The following is a 17,341-nucleotide window of genomic DNA, read 5'->3' on the forward strand; positions in this document are numbered from 1 at the left end:
TCCCGCGTGTCCCCACAGCCCCTCCCGTGTCTCCTCCCATGACCCCATGTCCCCTCTTTGTCCCCAAGACCCCTCGAAAGCAGGGGGGATGTGTGTGTGGTCCCCCACCCCGCCAGGGATGTGACACCCCCGTGTCCCCCCCATGTCCCCCTCAAAAGGGAGACTGGGGTTCCCCACCCCGCCAGGATTGTGACACCCCCGTGTCCCCTCGAAAAGGGGGGGGGGTTGGGGTCCCCAAGCCCACCTGGGAGGTGACACTCCCCTGTCCACCCTTAAAGGGCGGGATTTGGGGTCCCCCACCCCGTGGGAGAAGTGACACCCCCATGTCCCCCCCAAACCCCAAATCACCCTCTTTTTCACTGCCAAAAAACCAAACCCTTTATTAGCGGGTGGGGGGGGCCGCCGGCCGCCGCCGGGTGCCGGGGGGGTCCCGGGGGGGGTCCCGCGGGGGTCGTCGGCTCCGGCCACGTGTCGTCACCCCCCCGGTCCCCTGGGGGCTCCCAGCAGCGTGGGGGGGTTCCTGGGCACGGCCCGGGGTGTGAGGGGGGTCCCGCGGGGGGGCTGGAGGAGTCCTTGTAGGGGGAGGAACTGGGGGGGTCCCGTCGGGGGGGGGCAGGAGGAAGGGGGGCAAGTGGAGGCGCTGGCGCAGTAGCCCCGTCAGCAGCAGCTCGGCCGAGGCCAAGGGCAAGCGGGCGGCCAGTGCCGGGGCCCAGCGCCCCGCGTCCGCCTCGCACGAGATCACCAGCCGCCGCGGCTGCGAAAGGAGAGGAGGGGGGGGGGGGACGGGACACGAGGGGGGGGGTCAGTGGGGTCCCCCCCAAACCTCCAGGACCCTCCCCATCTCACTCTCCCCACCACTGGGATTCCTCTCCCCCCCCAACGCTCTGAGGTTTCTGGGGTCCCCAGTATCACCAGTAACCCCCGACGGGACACCCCCCCCCCCCCACCAGGAGCTCTGGGATGTTCTGACCCCCCCTCCGTGGGACCCCAACCCCCCCCAGGACCCCTCAAACCCAGTGGGAGCCCCCCCAAGATCCCCGGGATGCCCTGATCCCCCCCACCCAGAGGATCCTGACCCCCCGAGACCCTCCCCGGGAGACCCCAACCCCAATGGGACCCCCCCAGGAGCCCTGGGATGTTCTGACCCCCCCTCCATGGGAATCCAACCCCCCTGGCACCCCATCACCCCCCCCCCCCAGGACCCCTCAAACCCAGTGGGACCCCCCCAACCCCAATGGGACCCCCCATCCCAAGCCCCCCAGCATGCCCTACCCCCCCCCCCCCCCCTCAGGGCACTCTGACCCCCCCCATGTCCCCCCCAGTGGCTTTGGGACCCCCCAATAGCCCTTTGGTCCCCTCCTTGGTGGCTCTGGGGATCTCAGTGTCCCCTGATGTCCCCTTGGTCCCCTCCTCAAAGTCTCTGGGACCCCCCCACCATGTGTCCCCCCCCCCCCCTCGGTGGCTCTGGGCCCCCCCCGCTGTCCCCTCACCGCGTAGGTGTGGGGCATGGTGGGCAGGAAGGTGCCACCGCTGCAGGTGACGATGTCCCTCATGTGCTCGGGCTCCGGGCGGACGCTGGGGGTGACGTGGACCTCGTAGCCCTGGGGACACCGGGAAGAGGGGGGACACAGGGGGACACGTCCATCAGTCCATCCCTGAGACCCTGGAATGTCCCCTGGGGGACAGGGACACCTTGGGGACACAAGGAACGTCTTTGGGGACAGTGTGAAGACACCAGGGGACACCAAGGGACATCAGGGGACGCCCCTTGGGGCTGTCCTTGAGCCCACCACACTTGACCGAGGCCACATGCGGGTGACACAACCTGGGGGACCAGGGCCACTCTAGGGGACAGGGACACCTTGGGGACACCAGCAAAGGAGGGGACACCCCTCTGGCCATCCCCAAGCCCTCCTGATGGGACCAAGGTCACACAGGGGGGACCGACCCAACTCAATGGGGGTCAAGGACACCTGGGGCCACCATGGGGCCACCAGGTGACATTAGGTGGCATCAGGTGACACCTCCTGACTGCCCTGCGCTGCGTCCTCAGTGGGTGTCCCCACTCAGTGAGGGGACAGGGACACCTGGGTGGGGGGGACAGGGTGCCTCAGGGAGGGGTGGGGACAGTTGGGAAGGGTTTGGGACAGTTGGGAAGGGCTGGGGACAGTTGGGGAGGGTCACCTGGAGCAGGGGGCGGCGGCGGGCGCGGCGCAGGGCCTGGGCCAGGCTGAAGCCGAAGTGACTTTCCTGCTGGCTGTCACGCACCAGGAAGGGACCCGGCACCAGGACACGGCCACTGCGGGCGCTCTGGGGACATGGGGGACACGTGGTGGCACCTTCAACCCCAGGGACCCACCAGGTCCCACCCCCATCCCCAAACAACCTCCTCCCTTGTCACCCAAAGACTCCATGTCCCCAGGGATCCCACTACCTGTCCCCAAGGTCCCCTCTTGTCCTCAATGTCCTCAATGTCCTTGTCCCCAAGGACACCCCCTTGTCCCTAAGGGGCCCTTCTTTGTCTCCAAGGACCACCATGTCCCCCAAAACCCCTCTCCCTTGTCCCCCACAACCTCCCTGTCCCCAAGGACACTCCCTTGTCCCCAAGGACCCCTACTTTGTTCCCGAGATTGTCCATGTCCCCAAAGATCCCATCCCTTGTCCCCAAGGACCTCCCTGTCCCCAGAGACCCCCTCCCTTGGCCCTAATGACCCCTGTGTCCCCAAACACACCCTCCCATGTCCCCAAGGCCTCTCATGTCCCCAAGGACACTCCCCTTGTCTCCAAGATCCCCCATGTCTCCAAGAAACCTCTCCCTGTCCCCAGAAACCCCACGTCCTGTCCCCAAGAACCCCCATGACCCCAAGATCCTCCTTCCTGTCCCCAAGAACTGTCACCCCTGTCCCCTTCTCCCATGGGACCTTGTGAAGCCACTCAGGGGTGACGATGGGGACGCCGCGGGCCACTGCGCAGAGGAACTTGACGGTGCGTCGGACGCGGTCGGTCACCAGGTGGGTGCAGTCGAAGACGGAGGTGGCCATGGACCCCCCCAGTGTCTTCAGGGCCACCTCCATGTCTGGGGAGGCCACCACCCCCGTGAACAGCACCTGAAGAAATAAGGACACCATGAAGACATGTTGGGAACATTCATGGGGAGGCCGTCACCCGCCATGAATAGCACCTAGGGATGTGGGGACATGCTGGGGACATCCCTGGAATGAGCAGCTGGGGATGTGGGGACACCATGGGGTATGTTGGGGCCACGCCCACTCCCATGAACAGCACCCGGGGACGCGGGGACACCATGGGGGTACGTTGGGGACATCCCTTGGGGGGCCACCGTTCCTGTGAAGAACACCTGGGGGTGTGGGGACACCATGGGGACATGTTGGGGACATCCCTGGGGAGGCCACCACCCCCATGAACAGCACCTGAGGATGTGGGGACACCATGGGGACATGTTGGGGACATCCCTGGGGAGGCCACCACCCCCATGAACAGCACCTGAGGATGTGGGGACACCATGGGGACATCCCTGGGGAGGCCAGCACCCCCATGAACAGCACCTGAGGATGTGGGGACACCATGGGGACATGTTGGGGACATCCCTGGGGAGGCCACCACCCCCATGAACAGCACCTGAGGATGTGGGGACACCATGGGGACATCCCTGGGGAGGCCAGCACCCCCATGAACAGCACCTGAGGATGTGGGGACACCATGGGGACATGTTGGGGACATCCCTGGGGAGGCCACCACCCACATGAACAGCACCAGGGGGACCATGAGGACATTAGGACACTCAAGGGTGACACTGGGGGACACACAGGGACATCAGGGAACACCTCAGGGTGCTGCCCCCCCACTTCCCACAGTACCTTGGGGGGGGCGGAGGCGGGGCCCCCCCGGGGGCGGAGCTGGTGCCCTGTGACCTCTGGTGGCTCCTCCTCCTCCTCCTGGGGTGGGGGGCAGAGCCACAGCATGAGACCCCGCCCCTTCCTAAAAAGCCCCACCCTGATTTCTACCAATCAGCAGCCTGTGGGGGTGGGGCCTAGCCCATCCAGAGACCCCGCCCACCCAGTGCTGACCCCACCCCCAGCCACACCCTGTGCTTTGGCCCCACCCACCCAGCACAGACACACCCACCCACCCTTAGGCTCCGCCCACCAAGAACAGACCCTGCCCCAGCCACACCCACCTGTGTCTGTGGAGGGGCGGGGCCTGTTCTGCGGGGGCGTGGCTTGGTCGGGGGGCGTGGCTCCATTTGACCCCGCCCCCTCGTGGTCAGTGGCTCTGGTGCAGGAGGGGGGGCCTGGAGGCGGGGGCTGCGCCGCACGGGGGCGGGGTCAGGGTGTTCCCCGCCCCTCACCCTGCTGGCCCCGCCCCCACCTCCCTTGGCTCCACCCCCCCGGCTCCTGGCCAGGCGCTGGCTGCGACGGGGACCCTCCCCGACCTGGAGGATTTTGGGGGGGGGGGGTGTCAGTGCCTGGGTCCTCTTTTTGGGGGGGGAGGGTGTGGGGGCCACCCGGACACCTGGGTCCCCTCGCACTCACCTCCCCGCTGGGGGCTGTTCTTGTCCCTGCCCCCTCCTGGGCTGGTGTCACCGTCACCGGCTCTGCCGGGGGGACCCAGGCATCTGGGGGGTCCTGGGGGGGCTGCTCTTCCTCCTCCTCATCCTCCCTGGGGAGGAAGAAGCGCTGGGTGGGCTCCTCGGGGTCCCAGCCCGGGGCTGCCTCTGCAGGAGAGCCACGCTGGGGACCCAGGCATCTGGGGGGGACCCAGGTGTTGGGGGGGGACCCTGTGGGCTCCGGAGGGGGTTGCTCTTCCTCCTTCTTCTCCTCCTCCTCCCTGGGGAGGAAGAAGCGCTGGGTGGGCTCCTCGGGGTCCCAGCCCGGGGCTGCCTCTGCGGGAGAGCCACGCTGGGGACCCAGGCGTCTGGGGGGGACCCAGGAATCCGGGGGCCGAACCCAGGCGTCTGGGGGGTCCTGAGGGGGCTGTTCTTCCTCCTCCTCATCCTCCTTGGGGAGGAAGAAGCGCTGGGTGGGCTCCTCGGTGTCCCAGTCTGGAGCTGTGCCTGCAGGAGAGCCACGCTGGGGACCCAGGCGTCTGGGGGGGACACCCAGGCATCTGGGGGGGGGACCCAGGTGTCAGGGGGGACACAGGCATCTGGGCCACCTACCCTTGGCCGCCGGCGTCAAGAAGCTCTGGGTGGGCTCCAGGAAGAGGTCGAGATCTTCTGTGGGGTGGGAAGGACCTTGAGAAAGGACCCGGGTGTCCAGAGGGGGACCCATATGTCCGGGGCACCCCCACTTACCCTCGGTGTCACTTTCTGTCACCGCCGCAGCCGCGTCCCTGCTGGGGGTGGCCCCATCACTCCTGGGTGCGCCATCAGCATCGCCGGTGACAGCTGAATTTGGGTCCACGTGTGGGGATTCGGGGGTGGAAACATCTGGCGGCACAGCTGGATCCCTGCCCCTCACTGGGGGCTCCCTACTACATTGCTGGGGCCCAACATCTGGATTCGGGGCCTCCACATCCATAGTTGGGGCTAAATCATGGTGGTTTGGGACCATCCTTTCCACACTTGTGTCACCCTCAGATTTTAAGGGAAAGCCCTGCCTTTTTGGGGACGATTTCCAGCATTTTGGGTTCATCTCCTCCACAGTGGCATCGCTGCCTGTCGCAACATCTGGATGGGGGCAATTTTTGAACCGGACTTGGCTCCGCAGGCTCCGAACATCTGGAGTGGGGGCCACCTCCTCCACGTCGGTGTCGCTGCTGCTCTGGGGGCTTGTGGGAGAGGAAACATCTGGATTTGGGGGTGTCATCGCCACATCTGGGTCACCAGATGCCCTTTGACATCTTTGCACTGTCTCAACATCTGGAATGACAACATTGTCCTCAACATCTCTATCGCTGTCCACACCCAGGATCAGGCCCTGGGCTTTGGGAGCTCCAACATCTGGAGCTGGGAAGGTCAGCTTCAACTCTGGATCATCGTTGGTCCGCATTGGCCCCTCGGGATCAACATCTGGAGCAGTGGCCACCTTAGTAACTGTATCCATGCCCTCATGGGCTGTCCCACATGGGTTTGGAGCTCCAACGTTGGGAAGGGCATCGAGGTCCTCCACATCTGTATCGCTGTCACCATTGGAGGCCACTGAGCACCAGCTGAGGCCACCAACATCTGGATTCGGGGTCTCCATCACCACAGTTGGGTCTTTCCGGGTGTTTTGGGGTGTTTTGTGGCTATTCGGGCGAAGAACACGTTGACTCAGGTCTTCTTCCTCCACATCTGTGTCACTGTCCATTTCCAGGTTCCGACGCTCATTTGGGGGATTTCCAACACCTGGATTTGGGTTCTGCGCCTCCACATCTGGATCTTTGCATGATTTTTTGGCAATTCTATGGATTTTTTTACAGCCAACATCTGCATTCCCCTCATTCTCCTCCACATCTGTATCGCTGTCACCATTGGAGGCCATTGAGCACCAGCTGAGGCCACCAACATCTGGATTCGGGGTCTCCATCACCACAGTTGGGTCTTTCCGGGTGTTTTGGGGTGTTTTGTGGCTATTCGGGCGAAGAACATGTTGACTCAGGTCTTCTTCCTCCACATCTGTGTCACTGTCCATTTCCAGGTTCCAACGCTCATTTGGGGGATTTCTAACACCTGGATTTGGGTTCTGCGCCTCCACATCTGGATCTTTGCATGATTTTTTGGCAATTCTATGGATTTTTTTACAGCCAACATCTGCATTCCCCTCATTCTCCTCCACATCTGTATCGCTGTCCACGACAAGTGTCCATTGTTTCTTTTGGCGTGGATCTGGCCTCTCTGTCTCCACAACTGGAATTCTGGGTACATTTTGGGTTGCACCATGGGTTTTTCGAGTCCCAACATCTGGATTGGAAATGTCCTCTTCCGCATCTGTATCACTCTCCACGAGGAGAGTCCGTTCTCCTTCAACATCACGAATTGTGGTCTCTGTCTTCACACCTGGGCCTCTGGGGGCTCTTCTGGGGCTTTCTGGACACCCAACATCTGGATTGGCAGTGTCCTCCTCCACATCTGTATCACTGTCCACCACAAGCATCTGGTGGCCCTTTTGTGAGTCTTTAACATCTGCACGTTGTATCTCCACCTCAATAATTTTTTTGGAGGGTATGTTTTGGGTTGTTTGATGGGTTTTAGGGTATCCAACATCTGGATTGGCTCCATTCTCCTCCACATCTGTATCACTGTCCACCAGGAGCAATTGATGCCCATTTTGCGAATGTTCAACATCTGCATTGAGGGTCCCCATCTCACTATTCTGGTTTTTAGATACATTTTGGGTCTCTTGATGGGTTTGGGGGCATCCGACATCTGGAGTGGTTCCGTTCTCTTCCACATCTGTATCACTGTCCACCACGAGCATCTGGTGTCTGTTTGTGGGCCCTTCAACAGCTGAATTTGAGCTTTCCATCTCCACATCTGTATCACTGTCCACAAGGGTCTGGCATCCATTTTTGGGACCTCCAACATCTGGATGCGGGGTCTCCATCTCCACGCCTGTTTTTTGGGGCATGTTTGGGTCCCTTCTACGTATTTTTGGGCACCCGACGTCTGGAAGGACCTCAACCTCCTCCACATCTGTGTCACTGTCCACCACAACCATCCGACATCGATTTTTGGTACCTCCAACATCTGGATTTGGGCCCCTTTCCTCCACATCTAGGTTACTGCACACCTCCAGGGCAGTCCGGTGACGGTTTGGGTGAAAAAGAGCAGTTTGGGGGGGCACCTTGACATCTGCATCACTCTCAACATTGAGGGTCTGGTTGCTGCCTGCCAGATGTTTCACATCTGGATTCACAACCTTTTGGGGGTTCAGAGAGTGATTTGGGGGCTGAACATTCGGAACAGCTATTTTTCTCCCAGCACCTGGATCTGGGGTGGTTTGGGGGCCAAAACGGCGCTTTTTGGGTCCTCTGACATCTGGATCCGGGCAGGGTGTGGCCACATCCGGGTGGCGACCTGGCGCGGGGGTGTGGTAGCGTTTTCGGGGGGGGCGAACATCTGGGTGCACATCTGGCTCCTCTGGGTCGCTGCACGGGGGGACGATGTAGGGATTTGGGGTCCTGAACACACCCCAAGGGGCTCCCATATCGGGGTCCCACCTACCTCTCCGGCACGACTCGGGGTGAGGCAGTGTCTCCAAGGGCAGGGCCTGTGGGAACAGGGCAGAGATTGTTATTGTAGGGCCTACAATAACTCCACAGGGTCCTATCAGACCCAGGCGTCCAGGCTCGTCTTCCCCCCACCCCATTTTGGTGGTCCCTACAATAACACATGGCTGGTGGTTACGTAGGTCCTACTGTAACCGCCACCCTGTTGTGTTTCTGTAGGTCCTACAATAACAGTGTGTTGTGTCCCCCCCAACTCACCCCAGGGCAGCTCATCGTCATCCTCCGAGTCACTGGCGAGGGGGATCCCTGGCTTCGGCCTCCGTGCTAAAGAGGACACAGGCGTTTGGGGGGCTGCAGGACACCCCCGTCTTTGGGGACCCAGGTGTCTGGGAGCGCCCCTCCCCCTCCAAGGGACCCAGGCATCCAGGAGGGGACCCCGAAATGGGAGGGGTGGGACACACACCTACCTGCACCCCCTGCGGTGCCAAGGCCTCGGTGTCGCCTTCGCTGCATGGTCTGGGGGGGGGGGGGGAAACAACTGCCCCACAGAAACAACTCCCCCCACACTCCTCCAACTGCTCCCCAGTCCCTAAGTGCCCCCCAAACTGCCCCCCTTCAGCTACAGCTGCCCCCCTCAAGTGCCCCTCGGTCATCACTGACCTCACAACTGCCCCCCTGGGCCCAAAGGACCCCCCCAACTATCTCCTTCATCCTCCAACTGCCTCCCCCAACTGCCCCCCAGCTCCTATTGCTCCCCTGTTTTCTAACTGCCCCCCCAAATTGCCCTCCCCAACCCTGTATCCTGTCCCAAGGAGACCCAAACTGCCCCAAGGACCCCCCCCAAACTGCCCCAGGGAGCCCCAAGCTGCCCCACACCCCTCCCAAGTGCCTCTGGGACTGTCCAAACTGCCCCACAGAGTCCCAAAAACTGCCCCAGGAACCCGTTAAACTGCCCCACACCCCTTGCAACTGCTCCTCGACCCTCCCAAGTGCCCCAGGGACCCCCCAAAATGCCCCAGAGAGCCCAAAATTCCCCCGGGAAGCCCCCAAACTGTCCCACAGGGCCCCAAACTGCCCCAGGGACCCCCCAAATCGCCTCACACCCTCCCAACCGCCCCCTGGACCCTCCAACTGCCCCACAAACCCCCGAAGTGCCCCAGAGAGTGCCCAACTGCCCCACGGGCCCCCCCAAACCGCCTCACAGAGCCCCCCACACTCACCCCTCCCGCGCCACCACACCCACGCCCCGCCCTCCCGTCCCCATTGGCCGCCACCGCCCGGCGTCACCGCCCATCGGCCACTCTCATTGGTCGCCGCGCGCGTCCGTCCAGCGCGGGCCATAGAGAGGGGCGGGGACGGTCCTCCGAGCGCGGCGGCGCGGCAGTGGGCGGTGCTTACCATAGAGCGCGGCGCGCAGAGCGCCCACCTTCAGCACTCGAGAAGGTGGCAGAGCGGGCCCGGTGAAGGGGCGGGGCGAGCAGAGACGGGGCGGAGCCTCCCGCTCGCGCTGCCCAATGGGAGTGCGGGAGAGCGGGCGGTGCCGTCCAATGGGAGCGCGGGGCCGGCCGCCGCCGCTTTGTCTATATGAGGCGCCGCGGGGCCGCGGGAGCCGCCATTGTCGCTGCCGCCGCGCTCGCGACAGCGCTCCCGCCTTAAAGGGGCCGCGCCGCCAACTCGACCAGCAAGACCGGGTGGGGCCCACCGCTCCGGCAACCGTCACCGCGCCCAGCCCGACCCACGCCGCCACCATGAGGGAGATCGTCCACATCCAGGCGGGCCAGTGCGGCAACCAGATCGGGGCCAAGGTGAACAGCGGGCGGGCGGCGTCGGGCCGGCGGGGTAGCGCCCCCCTCCCCCTTCTTCCCTCTCACCGCGGCGCGGCCCCTTTTAAGAAGCTCCACCCCCCCCAACCCCCCCCCTCCCGCGCTCAGACAAAGGCGGACCCGAATCGGGGCGATTTCAGCCTAAAAACGTGCCTTTCTTGCCCGCTCAGGGCCTGAAATGAAAAGCGCGGCCTCGAAATAAGGGGGGGTCGGCTTCCAAACGAAGCGGGTCGGCCCCAAAATGGAGGTTTCCGGCCTCAAAATGGGGGCGCCCCGCCCCTCCCCCCCCCCCTTCTTCTCACGCGGCCCCAAAATGGCGGTTTCCCGCCGCGCCTGAGGGAACCGGCCCCGAGATGCGGCTTTTCAGCCCGAAAACGGCCCTTTTTACCACAAAAAATGTTATTTTCTTGTTCCCTTCTATTCCCCCTTCAACATATTCGGCCCCCAAATTGCTATTTTTGTCTCTATTCGGAATTTTCAGCCTTAAGGTGAGGGTTAAAGCCCCAGAATTAAGGGGATTAGCCTCAAAATAGCCTCCAAGTTCGCACACACCTTCCCAAGCCATGTTAAAAAGCTAGAATTGTGCTATTTTAAACTCAAAATCGCGGCGACCCGCCCCATTCAGGTTATTCAGCCCCAGAATGGCCGGTTTTAGCCCCCAAAAACGATTTTGCACCCACTGTATTTAGGTATATGAGCCGCAAAATAGGCGTTTTCCACGCTAAAATTACTTCTATGTCCTAAACTAAAGATTTTTGCCTCAAAAATCGGGGCGTGCCTCCCACAGCGTGTTCGGCCCCGAAATTGGGGTTTTCCGCCCCAAAAGAATGGGTTTCTGAGCCCAAAATCAGGTTTTTCAGCCCCAAAATAGGGGCGTGCCGCCTCTCAGAAGGCGCTCACGGCCACAAAAGGCGAGTTTTTCGCCCCTAAAAAAGGGATCGTTGTGCCCCAAAATAGGAGTTATCTTTTCTAGGCGTAAAATAGGGGTTGGGCGTAAAAAAAAATAAATGTTTTTAAAGCCCGAAATTGAGGGGCTTGACCTCAAAAATCGGGGTTTCCGGCCCCAAGATGGAGATTTTTCGGCCTTGAAATAAGTGCTTTGTTCCCTGAAACGGAGTTTTTAGCCCTAAAATAGGGGATTTCCACCCCCTCAACAGACTTTCTGGCATTGAGGTGGAGGCTTTCAGACTTAAAATACCATTTTTTTTTTCCACCAACCTGGATTTTTTTTCACGATTAAAATGTGGCTTTCTGCCCCAAGGAGAGATTCCCAGCCCCAAAATGGAGGTTTTCAGCCTCAGAGCAAGATCTTTGTTCCCCGAATTGTCATTTTCAGCCCCCAGGTGGCTTTTTTTCGGCTCCAAAATAAGGTTTTGAGAATCCAAAAGGAGCTTTTCAGCCCCAAATCGGATTTTATTTTTTTTTTTAGTTGTGGGTTTTTTTTTTCACAGCTAAAATGGGGGGTTTGCCCCAAAATGGAGGTTTCCAGCCCCAAAATGGAGGTCATCAGCTCAAGAATTAACATCTTTGTGCTCCCAAATGCCATTTTTCTTTGGCTGCAAATTAGCGTCATAATTAATGGGGTTTTTACCCCAAAATGCGGATTTTTTTTTGCTGCACAACGGCAGTTTTGGCCCCACAGTGGATGTTTTTGGCCTGAAAATAGCTTTTTACTTTGCCAGAATCTATTTTTTTTTTTGCGGAATAGTGGGATTTTCCCGCCGTTCAATATTTTTTTCAGCTCCAAAATCATTTTTTTTTTAGTACAAAAATCGGGCTTTCTCCACCCAAACGGCGATTTTGGGCTCAAAATGGACGTTTTTGGCATCAGAATAAGATCTTTGTTTCTCCGGGCGGAGGTTTCAGCCCCCAAAATGGAGTATTTCAGCCCCAGAAGGGGATCTTTGTTCTCCAAAATATCTAAAAAAAAAAAAAGGCTTGTTAAAACGAAAAAAAGCCAATTTTTGCCCCGGAATGATGTTTTTAACCCCGTAATAGCGATATTTAGCAGCAACCCGGGATCATCCTACTGCAGAATTGCTCTTTTTCTGCACCACCACCAGAGAGGCTTTTTCTTCCTAAAAAAGCACGTTCCGGTGCCAAAATGAAGATTTTTAGCCCCAAAATTTGTTCTTCCCCCCCCCCCCACCCCAGGGACTTTTTTTAGCCCGTAATCAAATTTTTCTGCCCTGAAGCAGGATTGATTTTTGAAGAAAAATGGTAATTTTTTAACTGCACCTTCATGCAGATTTTTTAGGCTTCGGAATGATGTTTTTTAACCCGAATCGTCGGTTTTTAACCCGTTTCTTCTCCACCCCCAAATTTCCCTGGTTTGGCCTGCTTTTACCCGCAGGGTGTGGCCCTGCCCCCCCCCCCCCCCCCCCCCAACCCCCGCAATGACCTTGGGGGGGGGTTGGGGGTCCCCAGGGTGCCTGCCCCTCCCCCACCCTTTGTTCCTTGCTGCCCCTCCCCCCCGGGCAGAATTTTTGGGGCAGAAAACCTAAAATTTCAGAGAAATTCGGTTAGGAGGGTTTTGGGTTTTTTTTCTTGAGGAGAGGTATTTTGTTTGGGGGTGGAAAAAAGGTAAATTTATGGGTATTTGGATAATTAGACGTTTTCTATGATTCAAACCCTGTTTCCGGTTCCCGCCCGGCCGTTTTTCTTTTGGGGGTGTGTGGCCACGCCCAACCTTGGCCACGCCCCTGCGGGTGTGAGGCCACGCCCCTTTAAGGGCTCCCCCACCCTTTGTGGTCGGACCCCGCCTCCTTGGGTGGGTCCTGCCTCCTGATTGGTGCTGCCTGCTTTGGCTCCGCCCCGGGGGTGTGTCTTCCTCTAGAGCTCACTCCTCCAATGAAGCCCCGCCCCCTCGGGCTGGCTCCTCCAATAAGATTCCACTGCTATTCAAGGCTCAGCCCACGGGGGGGCTGCTCTTCCAATGAGGTGTCCCCTCCTCCTGCAGGCCCCGCCCCTTTGGACACGCCCTGGGCCAAACCCCACCCCCTGTGCAGGTTTCTCCCACCCCAGGGCTGGCCCCGTCTGCCCTGAGGCCCGATGGGGGGACCCGGACCTTCCCCCCACCCCATCCCAAAAGGGACCCGGGTGTCCAGGCCGCTCTGGGGGGGGACGACACAGGTGTCTGGGGAGGGGTGGGGTGGGGGTGGAGCCTTCCTGACCCCACCCCCTGTCCCCACCAGTTCTGGGAGGTGATCAGCGACGAGCACGGCATCGACCCCACCGGCACCTACCACGGCGACAGCGACCTCCAGCTCGATCGCATCAGCGTCTACTACAACGAGGCCACCGGTACGGTGTCACCCCCTCTCCTGTCACCCACGTCACCCTGTCCCACGACCCCCACATCCCTGTCCCCCTGAGACCCGACTCACCCCCCCACTGCCTGCTTCCTCGGGTTTTGGGGTGGTTTCTGGGGGTTTTGGGGGTGGGGAGGTGGTGCGGTGGTGTCACCAGCACTTCCCCCTGGTGACACGGCAATGTCCCCAGGGGGTAAGTATGTCCCAAGAGCCATCCTGGTGGACCTGGAGCCAGGCACCATGGACTCCGTGCGCTCAGGACCCTTTGGGCAGATCTTCCGGCCAGACAACTTCGTTTTTGGTGAGTCCCCGTGTCACCTGCTGTCCCATGGGGTCCCCTGTGTTCCCCCTATTGTCCTCCTAGGTGGCCCGGGGGTGCGCATCATGGCAGGGTGGCATGTCCCTTCATTTGGTGGCTGAGGCTCCTGGTGGTGGCCCTTCAGTCACCATCACCATGGGGTGGGGGGCTTCATTTGGTCCCCAGTGTCACCAACATGGTGGCCTATGGGGTCCCAGTGGTGGCTCATGAGTGCCCTTTCCAGTGGAGTGACACATTCTTCTTTGGTGGCCCTCAGGTGCTTATCACAGTAGAGCGGCAGGTCCCTATTGTCCCCTTCTTGGTGGCCAGGGTCTTTCCCTATGTCCCTAGAGCTGGCACTACTTTGGTTCTGGGAGGGGTTTTGGGGTCACCAGATGGGAGGATGAGGAGATCCATGAGGAGCTTAAGGTACTCAGGTGTGGGCTAGAGGTCCCCAAGAAGGGTAACCAAAGGTCCCCAAGAAGGGTAACCAAAGGTCCCCAAGGGGCTTGGTATCCCCAAGGAGTTAAAGGCTTTGAAGGGCCAGCTGGAGGTCCCCAAGGAGCTCAGGTGTGGACTGGAGGTCCCTAGGGGTTGCACAGAAGTCCCTGAGGTGCTCAGGGTGCCCCAGGGTGGCATGGAGGTGGAGAAAACAGAGTGATGGAGGTCCCCAACATCCTCAAAAGTGGGCTGAGGATCTCAAAGGAGGATGATGGAGGTCCCCAAGCATCAGGTAGAGACATCCAACAAGGGTGAGGGACCTCCCTCACCCTCAAAGTTCTTGAGGGTGGGATGGAGGTCCCCAAGGAGCTGGGCAAGAAGAGCCATGAAGTTCCCCAAGGCCCTTGGTGTCCCCAAGGGTTTGCTGGATGTCTTCAAAGACAGTGATGGAGGTCCCCAAGGAGCGTGAAGTCCCCACACATGGGCTGGAGGTCCCCAAGGAGGGTGATGGAGGTCTCCAAGGAGCCTGAGGCCCCCAAGGGTGGACTGGAAGTCACTATGGAGGGTAACAGAGGTCCCCAAGGAGCTCAGGGTGCCTGGTGTTGGGATGGACCTCCCCAAGGAAGTTGATAGAGGTCCCCAAGGGTGGGATGAAGGTCCCCAAGGTGTTCAGCGTTGGTTTGAAGGTCCCCAGAGGTGGGATGGAGGCCCCCAGGTTACTCAAGGTTGCTCTGAAAGCCCCCAAAGTGAGCAACCAAAGTCCCCAAAGACCTCAGATTCCCCCTGGGAGCCCCTCCGTGACATCCCCACCATGTCCCCACCCCAGGCCAGAGCGGCGCAGGCAACAACTGGGCCAAGGGCCACTACACGGAGGGGGCTGAACTGGTGGACTCGGTCCTGGACGTGGTGAGGAAGGAAGCGGAGAGCTGCGACTGTCTCCAGGGCTTCCAGTTGACCCACTCGCTGGGCGGTGGCACCGGTTCCGGGATGGGGACCCTCCTCATCTCCAAGATCCGGGAGGAATATCCCGACCGCATCATGAACACCTTCAGCGTCGTCCCGTCCCCCAAGGTGTCCGACACGGTGGTGGAACCCTACAACGCCACCCTCTCTGTCCACCAGCTGGTGGAGAACACGGACGAGACCTACTGCATCGACAACGAGGCCCTCTACGACATCTGCTTCCGCACCCTGAAGCTGACCACCCCCACCTACGGTGACCTCAACCACCTCGTCTCGGCCACCATGAGCGGCGTCACCACCTGCCTGCGTTTCCCGGGTCAACTCAACGCCGATCTCCGCAAGTTGGCCGTCAACATGGTGCCCTTCCCGCGCCTCCACTTCTTCATGCCCGGCTTCGCCCCCCTGACGTCACGCGGCAGCCAGCAGTACCGCGCCCTCACCGTCCCCGAGCTCACCCAGCAGGTCTTCGACGCCAAAAACATGATGGCCGCCTGCGACCCCCGTCACGGCCGGTACCTGACGGTGGCCGCCGTCTTCCGAGGCCGTATGTCCATGAAGGAGGTGGACGAGCAGATGCTCAACGTGCAGAACAAGAACAGCTCTTACTTCGTGGAGTGGATCCCCAACAACGTCAAGACGGCCGTGTGTGACATCCCCCCGCGAGGCCTCAAGATGGCCGTCACCTTCATCGGCAACAGCACGGCCATCCAGGAGCTCTTCAAGAGGATCTCGGAGCAGTTCACGGCCATGTTCCGGCGCAAGGCCTTCCTCCACTGGTACACGGGCGAGGGCATGGACGAGATGGAGTTCACCGAGGCCGAGAGCAACATGAACGACCTCGTCTCCGAGTACCAGCAGTACCAGGACGCCACTGCCGAGGAGGAGGAGGACTTCGGTGAAGAGGCCGAAGAGGAGGCCTGAAGGTGAGGTCATCCTAGTCCCCTTCACTGCCATCGTCGTCATCATCCTCGGAGAGCCCTCGTCCTTCAGTGTTGTCCTCGGAGAGCCCTCGTCCTTCACCGTTGTCCTTGGGAGAGCCCTCGGCCTTCAGCAGCATCATCCTTGTCCTTCATCATCGTCCTCAGCCTTCATCAGTGTCCTCGGAGAGCCCTTGGTCTTCATCATCGTTGTCAGCCTTTGGTGGTGTCCTCGAAGAGCCCTTGGTCTTCATCATCATCCTCAGCCTTTGGCGGTGTCCTCGAAGAGCTCTCGGTCTTCACTGTTGTCACCAGAAGATCCTCAGCCTTCATCATCACCAGAAAGCTCTTGGTCTTCGTCGTGGTTGTCTTCAGAGCCCTCAGCCTTCATCAGTGTCCTCAGAGAGTCCTTGGTCTTCATTGCTGTCACCGGAAAGCATTTGGCCATCGTCATCGTCGTTGGAGAGCCCTCAGCCCTCGTCACCGTCTTCAGAGAGTCCTTGTCCTTCGCTGTGTGGTCCTTGGAGAGCTCTTGGCCTTCATCATCGTCCTCGGAGAGCTGTTGGCCTTCGCTGTCACCAGGAAGCCCTCGGCCTTTGTCACTGTCACCAGAAAGCTCTTGGCCTTCACCGATGTCACCAGAAAACTCTTGACCTTCATCACGGTTGTCCTCGGAGCCCTCGGCCTTCACCGTTGTCACTGGAGAGCTCTTGGCCTTCGTCATCGTCATCCTCAAGAGCCCAAAGCCTTTGTCATCATTCTTGGAGAGTCTTCACCGGTGTCATCGTCACCAGAGAGTCCTCGTCCTTCATCATGATCGCTCGAGTCCTTCCTCATCGTCACCAGAGAGTCCTCGTCCTTCATCATGGTCACTGAAGAGCCCTCATCCTTCATCATCGTCACCGGAGCATCCCCCGTCCCTCACGATCATGTCCAGCACCGGAGTCCCCGTCCTGTCACCCTTGTCACCGGCACCAGACGGGCCCTGTCACTGCAGAGCCACCACCTCCCCCGTGTCACTCCCCGGTGTCCCCATGTCCCCCACCGCGGGGGGTGACGTCACCACTAAATTATTGCAGCCCCTGGGCTCCAAATCGCCCCCGTTTCCACCCAAACCCGCTCCAGCTGCAGGGGGCTCGGGGTGGCCCTGTCCCCCGCGTCCCCCCGCTGGGGGCTCTCCTGTCCCCTCCGTGTCCCCTCCCCCTCCCCAGATCCATCCTTTTTGGGTTCATTTTTCCCTTTTTCAGCTTTTTTTTTTTTTTCCCTCCTCTTTTTACTTTTTTTTTTTTTTTTTTTTTTTTTTTCATATTGAAAAGCCGCCCCCGGGCGAGGAATAAACCCGGGACGTAAAGCCACCGCCGTGTCCCTTGTCCCCTTCCTGTCCCCGGGTCCTTCAGGGTCCCCCATATGTCCCCC

At 60.2% G+C, this 17,341-nt stretch overlaps 2 protein-coding genes across 7 annotated transcripts; one reads left to right on the forward strand and one right to left on the reverse strand.

Annotated features, from left to right (window-relative positions):
* Positions 1-382: 382 nt before the first annotated feature.
* On the reverse strand, positions 383-9,922 carry MDC1 (mediator of DNA damage checkpoint 1). The gene is made up of 14 exons (XM_074164702.1): positions 9,571-9,922; positions 8,431-8,496; positions 8,168-8,213; positions 5,315-8,091; positions 5,180-5,254; positions 4,554-5,074; positions 4,199-4,453; positions 3,879-3,956; positions 2,922-3,107; positions 2,185-2,310; positions 1,491-1,601; positions 615-754; positions 517-572; positions 383-441 (listed from the first exon to the last, which is right to left on the reverse strand). Exons 1-14 carry the CDS (start codon positions 9,920-9,922, stop codon positions 383-385), a joined length of 4,848 nt encoding a protein of 1,615 aa, XP_074020803.1.
* Positions 9,790-17,275, forward strand: LOC141476197 (tubulin beta chain). 6 transcript variants are annotated; one of them, XM_074164809.1, is made up of 5 exons: positions 9,921-9,977; positions 13,190-13,298; positions 13,497-13,607; positions 14,872-15,016; positions 15,116-17,275. In XM_074164809.1, exons 1-5 carry the CDS (start codon positions 9,921-9,923, stop codon positions 15,927-15,929), a joined length of 1,236 nt encoding a protein of 411 aa, XP_074020910.1. In that variant the 3' UTR covers positions 15,930-17,275. The 6 variants fall into 6 exon arrangements, with proteins under 6 accessions (XP_074020909.1, XP_074020910.1, XP_074020914.1 ...); XM_074164813.1 differs by having other exon boundaries at positions 14,872-14,983; positions 15,326-17,275; XM_074164814.1 differs by having other exon boundaries at positions 14,872-14,963; positions 15,570-17,275.
* The last annotated feature ends 66 nt before the right edge of the window (positions 17,276-17,341 follow it).

The sequence above is a fragment of the Numenius arquata genome, chromosome 28, assembly GCF_964106895.1.
Source record: "Numenius arquata chromosome 28, bNumArq3.hap1.1, whole genome shotgun sequence".
NCBI lineage: Eukaryota > Metazoa > Chordata > Aves > Charadriiformes > Scolopacidae > Numenius > Numenius arquata.